Source organism: Canis lupus, chromosome 25 (genome assembly GCF_011100685.1).
Source record: "Canis lupus familiaris isolate Mischka breed German Shepherd chromosome 25, alternate assembly UU_Cfam_GSD_1.0, whole genome shotgun sequence".
Classification (NCBI taxonomy): domain Eukaryota; kingdom Metazoa; phylum Chordata; class Mammalia; order Carnivora; family Canidae; genus Canis; species Canis lupus.
The window spans coordinates 44473406-44491884 of record NC_049246.1 but is presented as its reverse complement, the minus strand read 5'-3'; the positions used below and the strand labels follow the sequence as shown (position 1 = coordinate 44491884).

Genomic DNA, 18479 nt, shown 5'->3' with positions numbered 1-18479 from the left:
CCACAGGCTCCCTACTCAGCGGGAAGCCTGTTTCTTCCTCTCCCTGTGCCATTCCCCTGCTTGTACACACTCTCTCTGTGTGTCAAATAAGTAAATAAAATCTAAACAAGAGCATCTCCATCCCTTTTTTGTGTCCACTTCCCCTGTGGGGAGGTGACCCGACCTGAAAAATGACAACCAAGAATTGTAGGTCTTGGGTTTGTGCAAAAACAGGTATAATTCTCCATGGGGAAGCTATGAGTATTTTTTATTTATTTATTTTTTTTATTTTTTTGCTATGGGTGTTCTCGTGAGACAGAAGTCCTTACTCAGGTCCACAAATGCCCTAGAATCTACATGGGAGAGAGGAAGGGAGGGGTCATTGGCCCTCATCAGAGTTTCAAGGGATCTAAGAAGCAAGAGAAATCAAGCTACAGATTTTTGCCTGCAGCTGAGAATTCTCAGTGATGGGAAGGGGAGAGCAGCTGACAGACAACCTCAATACGAAGAGTGTCCCTGAGTAAAGCTGACCCTTAATTACCACTTCTAACTCTACTTCTGGGAGTCAGTGTCACACAGGAGCTTGGGCTGGATGTGGCCCCTGCAAAAAACACTCCTCTCTCTCCCCCCAAGTCAAAGAAGACTAAAAGCACATTGATGTGATGGCAAAGTCCATTTGCATGGTTTATTTAAAAAGAGACAGCTGTAAAGTAGAAATGCAGATGTTTTCCTGTTATAAAGACAGCAGTTACAAAAGAGAAGTAATAAATATGACGCTAGGAATTATTTTTTAAAAATACAAACCCCCTGGCATTTGAGAGCAATCCCAAGAGCACACAATGCATAAAAATTTTCAGTGGGGGTAGGAACAGTTTCATCTTGACATCTTGGGAGCAAAAGTTGGAAACTGGCCAGATGAGGATGGTCATGACTTTGGGGATTTTGAAAAGCTCTGGATTTGTCACTTGGGAGTATAGGGGTCTGCTGTAATATAATTTGCATAGTCAGAATTAACAGGGATTCTTCTACGCATTAATAGCACTTCTGGTAATTCTCTTTTTCTTTCAGGTAAATAGCATAGTATTTAAGAGTAGGAGGAAAGGGTGAAATGAAAACAAACGAATGGAGGGGGGATGAAGAGGGTGGGTCGTGGGAGACTGCTAGGAGGACAGGAGAAAGGTGATAGGAAGGAACAGAATGTTCTATTTTTCTTCTATTTTGTCATCTCAGCAGTGTGCCACTCCTCCTGTTGAAGAGAGGACAGGCAGTGGTCCAGCCTGGTTTGCCTTAAACCTTACCATCAAAAAAGGACAGAAGATGCAAAAGCAACGGGCAGAATCAGGCTCAGAAGGAAAATAGGGAAGTCGGATGGCCAACAAAGAGGAGGGGGACCCAGAGAGGAGAGGGCCAGAGAATTACCCAAGAAAACAGGCCACGTTAACATCAGAGCCCTCCAGGGACTATCCTCTGAGGGCCATCAAAGAAAGAAAGATCTGCACAAATTAACACTCTTTGATGCAGAATGGCAAAGGGACAAGGAAAAAGTACAAACTGCCAAGTAGAGGCACAATCTGGCTACAGAGGAAAGGGGTCAGGAAAGAGAAGCAAGGGAGGCAGTTGGCTCATCCCGGGACCCTTGGGAGGGGCTCACCCCGTGAGGCTAAGGAGCTTGCATTGGGTGGTGGGGCAGAGGCTGGTTGGGGGGCAGGGGGGGCAGGGGTGAAGATGCCCAGCCAGCTCTCTTGGGGGCATCTGTGAGGCACTGTGGATGGAGGTCAAGACAGCCTAAGTACTGAAGGCCGCCTTGAGCTCCCGGAAGGCCGCCTGGCGGATCCTCCTCTTCTCCTCTTCCTGCTTCCGCTCATCTTGCTCGGCTTTTAGCTCAGCTTCAAACTTACTGGCACAGGACAAAGCTTGGACCTGCAGAGACACAGCAAAAACAAACCAACAGCCTGAGGGAGGGGAGAAGCTTGGAGATGGAGCCACGCATCAAACAGAGCTCAGGGGGCTGGAGCCCTGAGACAGGGGAACCGGTCCACTGCAGGGCAGGACCCCGCGCCCCCCAGAGCCGGTACCCCTCGGAAATTTGCTTGATCCCCGTGGTGGGTGGCATCACTTTATCTGCCACCGTGCTAGACACGGTCCCACCCGCTACGGTCGGTCTTCCCACTTCACTTCTTTGCCGGGACATCGTTTAACCACCCGCCTATTACCGACTTCTGTGTCAACCTTTAATCTCACAATAATATAGTTTTGTTTTAGGGGGAGAAGACCAAAAACCAAACCAACCGAACTCCCTGCTGGGATTCTGACTGCAGTCGCATCAATCTGCCTATGGCAAGCAGATACCTTTACAACATTATCAATCATTCTGAATTTACTTCCAAATATCATGTGTTCTTGTGGATGTTGTGGATGGGATTTGGTGCTAATTCTTTAAACCTAGTTTATCTATAATAATACCATATCAGATAAATCCATTTTCCAATCCTCTATTCTGGGGGAGCCCTGGGTGGCTCAGAGGTTTAGTGCTGCCTTCGGCCCAGGGTGTGATCCTGGAGTCCTGGGATCGAGCCCCACGTCGGGCTCCCTGCATGGGGCCTGCTTCTCCCTCTGCCTGTGTCTCTGCCTCTGTCTCTCTCATGAATAAATAAATAAAATCTTAAAAAAAAAATCCTGTATTCTGGAATGAATTCCTCCCACCACCCCCCTCCCCGGCTCAGTGTCTCATCCATTTGGTAAAATTCCCAAATGCACTGGGTGTGCACATTATTTTAATAAAGATTGCCAAATTGCTCTCCAAAATAGCTGTTCCAATTTATACCCCCACCATCATGGAATGTGAGTACTCATTTCCCCACAGCCTCACCAACGTTTATCAGTAAACTTTTTCCTGTTTGCCAATCTGATAGGGGGGGAAAAAACCCCACAAACCTGGCACCTTCTTTTATTTCCTCTTGGGTGAATTACCCATTTCCCCGGGATTTCCCACTTTACCATTCTTTACATAATTTAGTCTTAGTCTCTTTCTATATATTTTTCAGCTACTCTTAAGTCTTTTGCTGGTCTAACTTCAAGATACCTGAGGCCATACACATATTTAAATTTTTTTTCACATATTTAAATTTTGATGTAATCTAAATTTTCAACCTCTTCCATTCTAGCTTTGAGCTCTCTCTCTCTCTCAGTAGGCTCCATGCCCAAGGTGAGGCTTAAACTCACGACCCCAAGATCAAGAGTCACATGCTTGGGGATCCCTGGGTGGCTCAGTGGTTTAGTGCCTGCCTTCAGCCCAGGGCGTGATCCTGGAGTCCTGGGATCGAGTCCCACTTTAGGCTCCTTGCATGGAGCCTGCTTCTCCCTCTGCCTGTGTCTCTGCTTCTCTCTCTCTCTCTCTCTGTGTCTATCATGAATAAATAAAATCTTAAAAAAAAAAAAAAGAAAATCTAAGTGAACTATGGATATTATTTAAAAAAAAAAAAAAAAGTCACATGCTCTACCAACTGAGCCAGGCACCCACCCCATGGCCTTCCTCTCTTATGTCATGTTTAAAGTCTTCTATACCCCAGGGCTCTACACCCATCCTCCTTTCATACTTTTCTGGTTTTATTTTCCCATTCAGCTCTTAAAGTCACCTATATTTTATGTCAGTGAAGGAAGTATATATCATAGGAGGACTTGACTTCATTTTCCTAAGTGGAGAGCCAATTTTCTCATGCCTCTTATTGAATAGCCCATGATTTTCCCACTGATTTGAAAATTATCTTTTTCATGTACCAAATTCCCACATGAAGGAGGTCTGTTTTTACTATTTTTAAAAAATATTTTATTTATTCATGAGAGACACAGAGAGAGAGAGAGGCAGAGACACAGGCAGAGGGAGAAGCAGGCTCCCTGCAGGAACCCGATGTGGGACTCAATCCTGGGATTCCAGGATCACACCCTGGGCCGAAGGCAGGCGCTAAACCACTGAGCCACCCAGGGATCCCATTTTTACTATTTTCTATCCTGTTCCACTGACTGATTTGTTTACTCCTACACATGTACCACATTATTTAATATTACTGTTTATAGAATGCCTGGATATTTATGAGGAAGGTATTCTTTTTTGTTCTTATTTATTTATTTATTTATTTATTTATTTATTTATTTAAGAGAGAGAGAGAGAGAGAACAAGAGGGAGCATGAGAGCACAGAAGAAGAGGAAGAAGCAGACTGCCTGCTGAGCAGGAATCCTGATGCGGGGCTGGACACCAGGATCCCAAATCATGACCTGAGCCAAAGGCAAATGCTCAACTGACTGAGCCACCCAGGCAACCTCTGAGGAAAGTATTCTTTCATTATGTTGACTAAGCACACTTTTTTTCATATTTTCCTTCCTTCCTTCCTTCCTTCCTTCCTTCCTTCCTTCCTTCCTTCCTTCCTTCCCTTTCTTTTTAAAATATTTTTTATTTATGTATTCATGAGAGACACACAGGGGGTGGGGGGCGCAGAGAGAGAGAGAGAGAGAGAGAGAGAGAGGCAGAGACACAGGCAGAGGAAGAAGCAGGCTCCACGCAGGGAGCCCGACATGGGACTGGATCCCAGGTCTCTAGGATCAGGCCCCAGACTGAAGACAGTGCTAAACCACTGGGCCACCTGGGCTGCCCTCTTTTTTTCTTTTTTATTCTTTTAAGTAGTCTCCATGCCCAGCATGGAACCCAACACGGGGCTTGAACTAATGACCCTGAGATCAAGACCTGAGCTGAGATCAAGAGTCAGATGGTAACTGACTGAGCCACCAAGGCATCCATCTTTCCATATTTTTAAATGTCTTACTATGAATATTAAACTTCACCAAATGTTTTGAGATGTCTTGCTGAAATGATCACATTTTTTCATATTTGATACCTATGAGAATTTTAAAATTATCCCTGCAGTCTTAACATAAATTTCACATGTCTTAAGAGTCCCACAGCTATATTCATTACGTTAATATGCTTTTTTTTTTTTCTGACATGTTTTTATCTGATTTTCTTGTTAGAATCATGATGGCTTTAGAGAATGAATGTGAGAGGTGGCTTTGGCTCAGGTCATAATCTCAAGGTTGTGACACTGAGCCCCATGTGTCACTCAGCAGGGAGTTTGCTTGAGATTCTTTCTCCCTCTCCCTCTCCCCTGCTGCCCAGACTTGCTCAAGCTCTTTCCCTCTAAAATAAATAAATCTTTTTAAAAAGAGAAAATGAGTGTGATGTAATCTTTTTCAATATATTCAAACTAGTTTGTGACATTGAAAAAAATCTGTAACATTGAAGAATTAATCCCTAAATTCCCCAGCACTTAACTTGTGGGGTGTTTTTTTGGTGGGGGCAGGGAGGGGGCTCCTAAATGTCTTTTTTTTTCCTAAATGTCTTTATAATTAATCACTGTCTACTTATCTCACATTTATAGAAGAGCATTCTGTTTTGTTGAGTGTTTAATGATGTTAAATCGACGTGTCCTAACCTCTACTTTTTTTTTTAGGCTCCACAGCCAACATGGGGGCTTGAACTCAAAACCCTGAGATCTAGAGTCTCAGGCTCTACCAACTAAGCATCCAGGAGACCTGACCTCTATTTTTAACTAACACATTCCTAGATCCGTCATCTTTTCCCCATCACAAGCTTCCACGTTTAGGTGTCTCCATGCCTATTCTATGGTTCTACTCACTTCCGTGTATTACAGCTGAGATTTACCATTTCCAGGAATGCTCTTTATCCGGTCCATTCTGGTTTTCAGTCCATTACATCCTTCGTAGCACAATGCAGACTCTCACATCTCAATGAAAAATGATAACACCCCTTCCTACATTCTCCCTGTAATGCACAGGGGTCCGTGTCTGAACACAGGACACCTCTGAAAATATTAACCATGGAGCTTTATGTTTTTACTCTTTCTGAATCAGAATCCCTAGGGGGAGGAAATTGTGTTTTCCAAAGTTCCCAGGTATTTCTTAGGGAGGCCCTGCTCTGTCTCAAGCAGTTCTCCCCTGGCATTGGAGTCACCAGACGCCAGATTTAATTGCCTCAAGCAGAGTCTAGCTCATGTTGACTCTCATCACCCTCTGTTCCCAGACTCGGGCTGAAAGTTTGGACCCCAGTCTCCTTGTCTAGCCCTGACCCCTCTCCTCTTCACCTTTATTCATTTTTTTCCTTGTTGTTCTGTTTTCAAGAATTTTATGAGCTGGCCATTAAATATTAAAAGCTGGGATGCCTGGGTGGCTCAGTGGTGGAGTGTCTGCCTTTGGCTCGGGGCGTGGTCCCTGTCCCAGGATCAAGTTCCACATCGGGCTTCCTACGGGGAGCCTGCTTCTCCTTTGCCTGTGTCTCTGGCTTTCTCTCTTTCTGTGTCTCTCATGAATAAATAAATAAAATCTTTAAAAAATATATTCAAAGTTAAATTATATAAATCTATAAGTAAATTATATTAGAAATAAAGGTAACAAATATTAAACATTTTAATTTTTAAAATTTTATTTATTTATTCATGAGAGACACAGAGAGAGAGGCAGAGACACAGGCAGAGGGAAAAGCAGGCCCCATGCAGGGAGCCTGATGTTGGACTTGATCCCAGGACTCCAGGATCACGCCCTGAAGGCAGACGCTCAACCGCTGCTTTAAAAAGCAGAGACACCCAGGAGTCTCTGTAATAAATATTAAAAAGATATAAATAAATATAAAAAAGCAATTAAATATTGCTTCCTTATTATCTTGCTACATTTTACTCTTTCTGTGTTTTTGAAAGTTGTCTGTTTCTGGTATAACTTTAAGGTGGAAATCCTATACAATAACACACTGTGTATCTTCCCAAATCCATGTTCAACAATATCCTGTTGGAAGCTTGAAAGCAACCCTGGTAGGAGTATTTACACCTTGGAACCCAACAAAATGCTACAAAAGTAGGGCTTGATTTATTGTATAATTGACAATCTTTTCCTAAGAAAGTGATGGGAATGGGCAGCCCAGGTGGCTCAGCGGTTTAGCACCACCTTTGGCCCAGGACCTGATCCTGAAGACCTGGGATCGAGTCCCATGTCGGGCTCCCCGCATGGAGCCTGCTTCTCTCTCTGCCTGTGTCTCTGCCTCTCTCTCTGTGTGTCTCTCATGAATAAATAAATAAAATCTTAAAAAAAAAAGAAAATGATTTTTAAAAAGTGATGGGAAATGTTAAAAATGCAGATTAAGCTGAAAAATGTGTAGTGATTGTGGTCTTTCCATTAAGAATAGCTCCAAAGAAATTCAGGGAATATTCTTCCAATATTTTAAAAGTATTATCAAATTCAGCAAAGGGGCATGTGGGTGGTTTAGCTGGTTAAGTGTCTGCCTTCAACTCAGGTCATGATCCCAGGGTCCTGGCATCGAGCCCCATGTTGAGCTCCCTGCTCCCCTCATCTGCTTCTCCCTCTCCCTCTGCCCACTCCCTCATGCTTGCTCTCTCTTTCTCTCTCTTCTCTCTCTCTCACATAATAAAATCTTTTTAAAAATTTCAGCAAACAAGTTGTTCACATCATTGAGGAAAGAATAAAATTCCAACATGCATCCCTTCACTTTTTCTTATAAATTTACTTACAGTATCAACCAACATTCATGTTAGAACTAGGTTCTGTTGTCATTTGCAACCATAGGCAACAGATACAGAGCCCAACAAAAATCAAGGAGTTGTTCTTTGAGGATCAATAGGCTATGTGGAATTTATAATAAAGTAAAGTATACAGGGCACCTAGGAGGCTCAATTGGTTATGTGTCTGCCTTCGTCTCAGGTTATGGTCTCAGTGTCCTCGGATCTAGGCCGGCATTGGGCTCCCTGCTCAGTGGGGAGTCTGCTTCTCCCTCTTCCTCTATGTGCTCTCTTTCTCTCCCAAATAAATAAATAAAATATTTTTTAAAAAGTAGAGTATACTTTATTATTTGTAAATTGTGTCTACATATCCTTTATATCATTAAAATCTATAATAAAGTTATGTATATGTATATATGCATATGCATCCACATGCATACTTCGTTCAGAGAGCCAGTTGCTAAATATTTACCCATAAGCCACAGTTTAAGCCTCAGTGTCCTCATCTAGAGAGTGGGATGCCACTGCCTCCATCCAGAGTGTCTGTGTGAGTGTTAGATAAGACGTGACCCTGAGGTCTTCAGCTGAGGGCTTGGAGCACTTGCCTACTACTGCTGGCCAGGTCAGAGGGGGAGGGGACCTTGGGGTGACTCCCTCCCTTGGGGTCCTTGTTCTCCACTATAAAAGTCTGCCTCGGGCACCTGGGTGGCTCAGTGGTTGTGTCTGCCTTTGGCTCAGGTCATGATCCCAAGGTCTTGGGATCGAGTCCCACATTGGGCTCCCTACCAGGAGCAGGCTTCTCCCTCTGCCTCTCACTCTGTCTCTCATGAATAAAGAAATAAAATCTTTGAAAAAAAATCTTAAAAAAAAAAAGTCTACCTCTCCCCTTGATTCTATGGTCTGTGAGTCCTGTCTCACCAATCACCCCACTCTGTCTTCATGTTTCCTTCTCTGTGGACCACTTCCCTGGGATCTAAAAACATACCAACATCTGTCTATTCTAGGTTAAACACAACAACAGACATCTTGCCTGATCCCAAACTACCATCCCCATTTTGTCCAGGCCTCCCCCGCCAGCGGTCTACATGGAAAAGTTGGGCTCTTCCTCCCTGCTTCCCACTTCCCACTCACCTCTTACCCTACTGCCATCTGCCCTCCACAGGGAACCTGGTCTCCAAAAGTCTCCACTGACCCACTTGCTAGACCCAAGACCTGCACTCTGGCCTCATCTGACTTCAAGTCTTGGTTTCCTTGTATCTCCAGTCAGTTTCTTCCCCCCATCCAGTCACCACTGTGTTCTACCATAGTCACCCCTGCGAGTTCTTGAGGAGCTGCTTGTATCCTGTGAAGGCAGATCCCGTGGTCCGTGAGCCAGGCATCCATGAAGCATTCATTTCCTCCCTCCTCTCGTGCTTGGAGACGCGGCCCGAGGGTCTGGGGAGACTGACCTGTCTACCCTGAGCTCCACAGAGAGCCCAGTGGGGGTAATGGTATCCTAGCCCTCAGCCAGTGCTGGACATGTGTAGAAGAGATAATTCCATGACCCTCATTACCTAGTGTCCCCATCCTTGCTAGTAGCAGAATTACAGCTGCACACACAGACCCCAAGAAAGAAAGCAGGATGAAGCTATTTGTGGACTAACGTTGCACCCTTCATTTTTTCTTAAAATTTATTTAAGCAATCCCTACACCCCACATGGGGCTCGAACCCATGGCCTTGAGATCAAAAGTCACGTGCTCTTCTGAGCCAGCCTGCCAGGCACCCGCATGTGCCCTTCCAAATGAAAGGGCACACCATCCCCTTCCTCACACTATTCCCATATTGAGAGGGAGGAGGCGCCCCTGTCCTGATTTTTAAAATATCATCAAGCCCTCTCTACATAGCTCCACAAATCTAGTCCTAATGGCATTTCTTACCATCCACCTCCAAGCAAGCAGTCATAAATACCGAGAGTGCTAGCTAGTTTGAGATTCATTACCACCTCCTTCTCAGTCCCACCATCCCTGTGCTCAGTGGACCCACAATTCTCCAGATGTCCATGGAAGCCTGGCTGATTCCAGCTTTTCCCCAGACACGTCCATCCCCAGTGCCCAGCGCTGGTCAGGGGGAGGCCTGCTGAGGGCCCCCAGCGCCTTCAGCTGTCTTTCCTGAGCGTGTCTTTGCAGTGCAACTGCCTGCAGAGCTCATTCAGCTCCATGTTTCTGGGGCCCTACCCTGGAAAAATCCCAAGGAGGTCTAGGGAGGGGGATCTGAGAAGCTGGTCTGCAGATAATTCTGGTGGTTAGCAGCCTGGGGAGGCCTGACCTTCCACTGGATGTGCACAGGGGCCAGCTTCCAAATGCACTTCACCCTCCGTGCCCGGAGCCTTTGCTCTTGCTGTTCCCACGGCAGGAACGCCCTCCCTTCCTTGATTACAGGTGAATTCCCATTCATCTCTGAACATCTGTCGCAAATGTCAGCTCTTATGGCCCTCTCCCAAATCTGAGTGATGATTCCCTTCGTTCGTCATTCGTGCAAACATTTATTGAGGGCCATTATGTGCCAGGCTCTGTAATTACGAAGATAACACACCTACTCTGCCTTTGAGTCTGGCTTGAGGAGGCAGACACAGGACCGGTTCAAAACATTTCATTGTTATTCTTTTAATCTTTTCTCCTCCTTATAAAAATACTGCACACATCACAAAACATTCCAAAAATATAAAAAAAAAAGAAGTCCTTATGTCATAACTATTACTAATACTTTAGTATGTAATTATCTGGGTTGTATTTAGTAATTAACACAATTAGGTTTCAAACATAATGTTTTGTGTTCTTCATTTCTGACATTTGTCCCGACACGGGTTTACAAGCGGGCGGGCCACCAGGATCTCAATTCCTTGATAATGGAAGCCTTGGTCACTTCCAATTTTTCTCTTTTAATGCTGTATGAAATCCCTGTCTCTAGGTCAATGTTCAGTTGCATTTTTATGCTTCTAAGGGATAAAAAAAAAATCCTAGGGACAGAATCCCAGAGGTAAATGAGATGAAGCATTCACAGCTAAGCCCCAAATTGCTCTCCAAAAAGCTGGGACAGTTTGTACTCTTACCAAAAATGTCTGAGAATGGGGAAGGGGCAGAGGGAAAGGGGGAGAGAGAATCTTAAGCAGGCATCATGCCTGTCATGACCTGAGCTGAGATCAAGAGTGGGACGCTTAACCTACTGAGCCACCTAGGTGCTCTGTGAACAGATAAATTATAATACCATTCTCCTCATAGTAGAGGCCCACAGAGGAGGATAGACTTTCTCAGGAGAAGTGGCCAAATGGAGGCAATTCTTTAACGTGGAACGAGTAAAGTTTTCTAGAGAAAGCCCTCTGGGTTGGGTATTCCAGGCAGAGGAAATAGCAGACACTAAGGCCCAATCATTAAAAGGCAGTTATTTGAAGAATTGTGCATCAGATGGAGGCCAGAGCAAGGATCAGAATCAGATTATAAGATTATTCATCATTGAGGCACCTGGGTGGCTCAGCAGTTGAGCATCTGCCTTTGTCTCAGGTCGTGATCCTGGGGTCCCGGGATCAAGTCCTGCATTGGGCTCCCTGCTCAGCAGGGAGCCTGGGCAGGGAGCCTGCTTCTCCCTCTGCCTATGTCTCTGCTTCTCTCTCTGTACCTCTCATGAGTAAAAAAATAAAATCTTAAAAAAGAAAGAAAGAAAGAAAGAAGAAAGAAAGAAAGAAAGAAAGAAAGAAAGAAAGAAAGAAAGAAAGAAAGAAAGAAAGAAAGAAAGAAAGAAAGAGATTTCCCAGAGACTGCGCTGATTTTTTTTTCGGTGGGCAACAAAGCAAGATTAATTGAGTGATAGTACAAAGCTCCAGAGGAGGAAGAGGACTTGAGAGTTGCCTCACGCAGACTTTAACAACAGCACTTGGTGTGGTATGTTGAGCGATAGCAGTGACCAAGCTAAACTTGGGTCTCAATCTTAGGCCCCACCCGAGGCATCACAAAAGATCTGAAAGTGTTGGCTCATCAGGCCATGAATAGAGAGGACCCATCCTTCCAGAATTCACCCATCCCTCCTCTCTATTCCCTCTCTTTCAAGGCTGAGAGTTTTTGTTTTCCTCACTAGACTATGTGTGTCCTGGGGAAGGCAAAAGTTTTGTCTAATACCTCCTTGTAAAGGAGTTGCATTTCCAGAGCTTCATGTGCCTGGCATTGCCAGAGCTGTGTTGAATCCATGTTAAGTCATGAAGGAAGGGCCAAACTACTTTCAGGATTGGGCATAGGATGCTGGTGTTCAAGGTGCCATTAGTAGTTGGCCTATCCCAAGAATTCTCAGATGACGGCAGGAGGAATATAGGGGTTAGGAGTCCACCATGATTCACAGTTTACATATTGGCAGAAATATGACTGAACCTGCCTCCAAGCAACATTATAGGGAAGTCGGGGGACAGCCCTATTCAGGGGCCAGCATGGCCAGGATGTGTTGCCAGGGACACTTTGTCTCTGGGCAAACTCCTGGAATAAACCAATATTCTCCAAGAGGCTGGCTTCTGGGATGGGAGGAAGTCCCAATAGCTCATGTCACATATGAGTGTTCACAGTGAGCCAGGCACTTGTTACACATGTGAGCTCATTTAATCCTCATGGCCATCCTATTATCACCTCCACTGTACAGATGAGACAACTGAGGCACAGAGGCGCAGAGAGGTAATAGGGTCAGTGGAGGAAGCAGGATCTGAACCCAGGCAGCCCACCCCACTGCACTCTGCTACTCTGGCTGAGAGGGGATTTAGAAGGTTCTCTGATTTCTCTTTCTGCAGGTGTGTTCTGTGGAGATGAAAATGACAGCACCCAGCCAGGGGGAGGCTCTCCATAAATGTTTGATGACTGGACAAATGTGTGAATGAATGGAAGCACCCAGAAGGGCTTTGGGGCCATGCACTGGAGATTGCTTCCCAACTCAGAAACCACTGTCAGTAAAGCAAACACTGGCTTGATTTGAGGCAGGCCAGTGGGGCTCCCTCCTCTGGCCCCATGGTTCACTTGTTCACACAGCATTTAATATCCTAAAGGTCAAAGTATCTGCTCAAGTAATTCAACTGTGGCGTGGGGTAGAGAGGAGTACTTTAGGGAAATCTGGATCAAGAGCCGATCTGGGAGTGCCATACCAGCAAACCCATTTGAATAAGAAACCAGGATGGAATGCATTTACCATTTGACTGTTTTTCCACTTTGCTTTTAATTTTCAGATTACATGCACTCACACTCATTCCCCTTCGATCACACACAATATATTGCTGTTCTGCTTGTCCTGGGTGAGTGAATAAGGTAGTCACTAATCAAGAGCTCATGCTGAGCAGGGTGAAGGGAGGGAGGATGCTCCCACACAAGAAGGAAGCACCTACCTTGGCTTCAAAGAAGTCCTTGGCACCTTTGACGCCCTCCTGGGCCACATCGATCTCCGAGAGCTTTGCCAGCGCCATCAGCCCGCTATCCTCCTCCAGCTCCCCAGCTGCAGCCTTGTGGAATATGAGCAGGAACTGCAGGAAAGGGTTGATCAGAATCAGGTCAACCTCACTGAGACTTACAGTGACCCCCTCCAGCCCAAGGGAAAGTCCTGATTGCCAAGCCTATGAAAAAGGGTATAAAATGTGTATGTGACCAATTATTTTTGTCACTTACCACACGGTCAAAAATGAACACATGCCCATTTTTTCACAGGAACGGAGGGAAATGGGTACCTTCATATCCAGTGGAAGGGAATATAAACTGACTCAAAATTTTTTGGAGGGCACTTTGGAAATATTTACCAAAAATAAAACGCTTTCGCCCTTCCAACAATTAATTCCACAGCCGGGCATCTGTCCCTCAGAAACATTTGCACAACAGTTTAAGAAGTATTGTCTATAAAAGCAAAAAACTGGCAATGTCCTAGTTTGCAGCCCCAGAAGAAAAAAATCCAATAAACCTATATATATGGAGTATTTCCTATTTCAAATAATTTTGATGTTTTTTAAATCATCCATATTTTCTGTTTATATCCCATTTTTGCATTAGAGTTTTACTTTTGCTAATGTTTTCTTTTCTTTCTTTTTTTTTAAAGATTATTTATTTATTTATTTATTTATTTATTTATTTATTTATTTTTTTATTCATGACAGACATAGAGACACAGAGAGAGAGGCAGAGACACAGGCAGAGGAAGAAGCAGGCTCCATGCAGGGAGCCCGATGTGGGACTTGATCTCAGGACTCCAGGATTGCACCCTGGGCCAAAGGCAGGTGCTAAACCTCTGAGCCACCCAGGGATCCATCTTTTTTTTCTTTTAAAGACTGTATTTTTAAGTAATGTCTGTATCCAATGTGGGGCTCAAACTCACCACCCTGAGATCAAGAGTCACATGCTCCAGCAACTGAGCCAGCCAAGTGCCCCTCACAAATGTTTTCTAAGAGATCTGTATAGAACCTGATATGCTTCAAATACTTCAGCTATCACTCACCTTTTAATTGTGTTTGTGATCATTTTTGACTTCCAAAAATTTTATATAATTATTAGTCTTTTTCTTTGCTCTTACCAGGGTACCAGTGTTATGCTTAGAAAAACCTTTCTTGGGATCCCTGGGTGGCGCAGCGGTTTGGCGCCTGCCTTTGGCCCAGGGTGCGATCCTGGAGACCCGGGATTGAATCCCACATCGGGCTCCCGGTGCATGGAGCCTGCTTCTCCCTCTTCCTGTGTCTCTGCCTCTCTCTCTCTCTCTTTCTCTCTCTCTCTCTGTGACTATCATAAATAAATTAAAAAAAAAAAAAAGAAAAAAGAAAAACCTTTCTTGCCATCAAGGTTACAGAAACAATCACCTATGTTTTTGTCTATTGCTTTTATGGCTCCTTTTTTTTTTTTTTTTTTTTTTGTTAAACATGTAAATATTTAATCTCTGAAATTTATTCCAATCTATCCTGTGAGGTTGATCATTAACCCTCTTTTCTTCCAAATGGTTAGTTAGCAATCCTCACACCATTTATTGAACGATCCATCCTCTTCCTCCGGATTCCAAATGTGGCCTGAATGCATTAATCTTTTTTTTCTTTCTGAATGCATTAATCTTTTTTTTCTTTCTGAATGCATTAATCTTTAAAGCCAATTTGTACTAAAGCCTACACACGATACATTTTTAAATAAATGAATAAGCCAAGCTGAAAAGGCAGGCCTCCCATCTTCCAGACCTTCTCTGGCAAGGCAATTTAAAGACTTTTACTTTTCTTCTCTAAAGAATGTTGGTGAATTTATTTGTCAAACAACTGTTGTTTAAGCTTCTATTTGCTTTTCCAAGTTGGCACTGAAAGGGGCCTCTCCTGGTTCTTAGGTGCTACATAAAATGCATGTGTCTACAAGGAAATTTCGAGTTTTCAGGGTTTTTTTTTTTTTTTTTTTCCATGACCATCCCTTCTAAAGAATGGCTTCCCCAAGGGAAAAGAACATTACCTAAATAGACTGAGGGGCCAAACAACCTCATCAGGCTTTCCCAATTCCAACTTGGATGTCTTTTCCTGCCAAGAGTCTTGGTCCCTAGAGGGAAGTGTGTTTCACTAAGTAGAAGTCTCAGCCTCTACCACCACCACCCCAAAATCTGATGCTAATAAACCTTTCTTTTGAATTCTTGCTTCAGGGCTCCTAACTCCACTGTGGACATTGCTGTATGCAAAACAAGGGATGGAGCAAGATGCTCCAAGATGGGAGCTTCGTGGAGACTGCCGCGGTCAAATTGGCTCCACAGAAATGCCACGTTCATCCACCTGCAGCTTCAAACTCTCTCACTAGAGGCCGGCAAAGACTCAGTTTGCTGAAGACTATCAGAGCCAGAATACTGGCTCCAAGTCTTGGAAAACAAGCCCTTCAGAGGTGAGGCTCCCAAGAACAGGATGAAGGGCAAGGGGGCAGAGGACAGGGTGGGGTGGAGTGGGGGGGACGGTTGTAGTTGGGCTCTCACAGAAGAGAATGCAGCAGCCAAGAGACAGCACTGCAAATGTGAGCCATTTGCAGAGGGAAGGAGTGAAATCCTGTCCCTCAGCACTCTGTCCATCCTTAAAATATTTACAGCATTACAGAACACCCCTATCCCTCCCTTGGTCTATAAGGTAAATACAACAGAGGTAGCCCTTCTACATTGGGAAAGCAGCTCTAGAAAGATGGAGTATGGCCCTAGCCTTTGCAACAATCCAAGTAACCTTGATGGTGGTGATGGTAAGGAGGGGTCTCCTCATCCTTGAGACTCTTTTCTTTTCTTTTTTTTTTTTTTAAAGATTTTATTTATTTATTCATGAGAGACACGCAGAGAGAGGCAGAGACTTAGGTAGAGGGAGAAGCAGGCTCCTCACAGGGAGCCTGATGTGGGACTTGATCCCAGGATCCCAGGATCATGACCAGAGCCAAAGGCAGATGCTCAACCACTAAGCCACCCAGGTGCCCCTAAGATTCATTTTCTCACATCTACACTGGAGGTGGTATATATGGAAGGGCTTAAAGTATTCCCTATGGATCTTTCTTCCTAGAGCAGGTCCTGGCCACATGTGCTCATTCTCACGGATGACCAACAGCAGCCCTGTCATAACATAGGGGGTCCCCACCCCAGCCAGTTAAAGGAAAAAAACAAATCCAGCTCAACCTGAAAATGTTCAGCCTTCCAGAAAAGCATGCCAAGCATTCCCATTTGATTTTATTATAATCACCAACTCCTGAATGACAATTTCTCCAACTGCCCAGCCTTGTTTGTCTTCCTATTTATAGTCCACAAAGACTGGTATGTTGTGGGGAATTGGAAAGTGTCCTAGCTGTGATTGTGAGCAAAGGCGGGGGGGGGGGGGGGAGAAGAAGCAGAAAACAAAGAAACAGAGAGAGGACTAACAAAGCTAAAAGAGTAATTTCAGACACAAGCTATCAAATGCTTCTGATAAATTTAAAGAAAAATTTTAATTTAATTTCTTTTTTTTTTTTTTACACAAACTCTACCCTCAATGGGAGGCTCAAACTTATGACCCCAAGATCAAGAGCCACATGCTTTGCGGACTGAGCCAGCCAGGAACCCCTAAATTTGAAGAAATTTTTAATTTAATGGCTCTGGCTGGTAATGAAAACACTTCCTCCAAATTAGCACTCTAAGATCACAAGTGACAGAAACAAATTTCTTGGCTTAAGCAAAAAGGAGGTATTTGTATACAAAAATGATGTTCCAAGGGCAAAGCACAGTAGCCTGGAAGAGGCCTGGACCTGGGAGAGATAATACTCTCAGGATCGCAGGCAACATCCCCTCTCTGGCTCTCATATCTGGTCCATGTGGTGGGAATGGCCACCCCACATTGACTTAGTCTCGCAGGAACAGCTACCTGCAGAACCAATTTGTAGTACTTCACCCTAATTTCAAATTCCCAGGACAAGGAAGATCATGGACCTAGTCTGGCCTGGGGTCCATCCATGGCCCCATCAACAATGATGAGGCTGATGGGCAACCTAGCACAGCTAGGACCCCACCAAAGGGAGGGTACAAAAGAAGTAGAACCCACAATTGCCAGTACTGACAGGTATCCAGTAAAGCTGTCACCCAACCTTTGTACAAAACCACCGCTCACCTGGTCTTGGGAGTAATTCTTCTCTGAGAGAAATATAATGGAATTAGAGAGGAATACAAGAAAAAGAGAGGAGGTTATTAAGGCTTCTCTGCTCGCCTCCAAAGGAGAAGGAGGTGGGAGACCACCTAGGATCCAGATTACTACAGCTACGGAGATAGAAATGCTAACCCTACCAATGTCACGTTGTCAACATTTGTCCTCTGGTCATGAAACACTGCTGCATGACCACTTTTAAGGATTCCACATATGCCACTTCCCTAAAATACCCCAAATGTGCATGCATTATTTTCTTTCTTCTTCTTCTTCTTCTTTTTTTTTTTTTTTTTAAAGTAGGTATCATGCCCAACACGGGGCTTGAACTCATGACCCTGGGATACCGAGTTGCAAGAGTCACATACTCTACTGACTCAGCCAGCCAGGTGCCCCCACCTGCATTCTTTTCATAATCAGAAAGGAAATGGTTTATAAGAAAGATCAATTGCTTTGTATGTTGGGGAAAAGCAGCAAAATAATACTTAACGGCGACATATCTTCCATATCAAAGAGATTTTACGTGGATGTGACTTGCTTTGGTCAAGTTAATCCAATGAGAAAGAAAGGGAACAGAAACATTCACTAAGCATCTATGAACTGTCAGGCTGTGAGGAAAGAACTGTAGAAGGGAGCAATTTTGCCTGTCTGGCAACCTAGCCCTTCCGTGAGGATGATGGTGGGGCTGTTGGCTATGGTGTCTTATGGCACACAACTTGGACCCAGCCAATCACGGTCCCCTGAACACAATGACTGGTCCAGGAGGTGGGCACGTGTCCCCAGTAGCACCAGTCAGAGGCCAACTGAGACCAGTCCAGGCCCTCAGTTGCTAAACTGGGACAAAGGAGTCTGAAGCTGCTGGCGGCCAGCTGGACAGGCGTTAGGGAGAACATGCAATGTGGGGGACAGCCCGGGTGGCTCAGTGGTTTGGCGCCGCCTTCAGCCCAAAGTGTGATACTGGAGACCCAGGATCGAGTCCCGCATCGGGCTCCCTGCAGGAAACCTGCTTCTCCCTCTGCCTGTGTCTCTGCCCACCCCCCTCTCGTTTTCTCTCTTTCTGTCTCTCGTAAATAAATAAAATCTTAAAAAAAAAAAAAAAGAACATGCAATGTGGAAAGAAGAGGTGAGGTGGACACAGAAGGAAGAACAGTGGAGATATGACAAGAGAAGATGCTGCACTGCTGCGCCCAACGCACTTCCACTTCTTCATCTCCCAGCTATGCCAGCCGATAGTTGTTCGATAGTTGTTCTTTTCACAGGTAAATTAGCTGGCATTCTCTGTCGCTTGCCACC

The 18479-nt window shown here is 44.6% G+C and overlaps 1 protein-coding gene across 3 annotated transcripts in view; it reads right to left on the bottom strand.

The window, feature by feature from the left end:
- Positions 1–633: 633 nt before the first annotated feature.
- EFHD1 (EF-hand domain family member D1) overlaps positions 634–18479 on the bottom strand; it is a 45443-nt gene continuing 27597 nt past the window's right edge. For all 3 annotated transcript variants that reach the window (XM_038574197.1, XM_038574199.1, XM_038574198.1), the window contains exons 3-4: positions 12942–13076; positions 634–1899 (exon numbers count right to left, since the gene is read on the bottom strand). In XM_038574197.1, coding sequence (XP_038430125.1) covers positions 1765–1899; positions 12942–13076 — 270 coding nt within the window. In that variant the 3' untranslated portion in view covers positions 634–1764. The remainder of the gene's footprint in view (positions 1900–12941; positions 13077–18479) is intronic.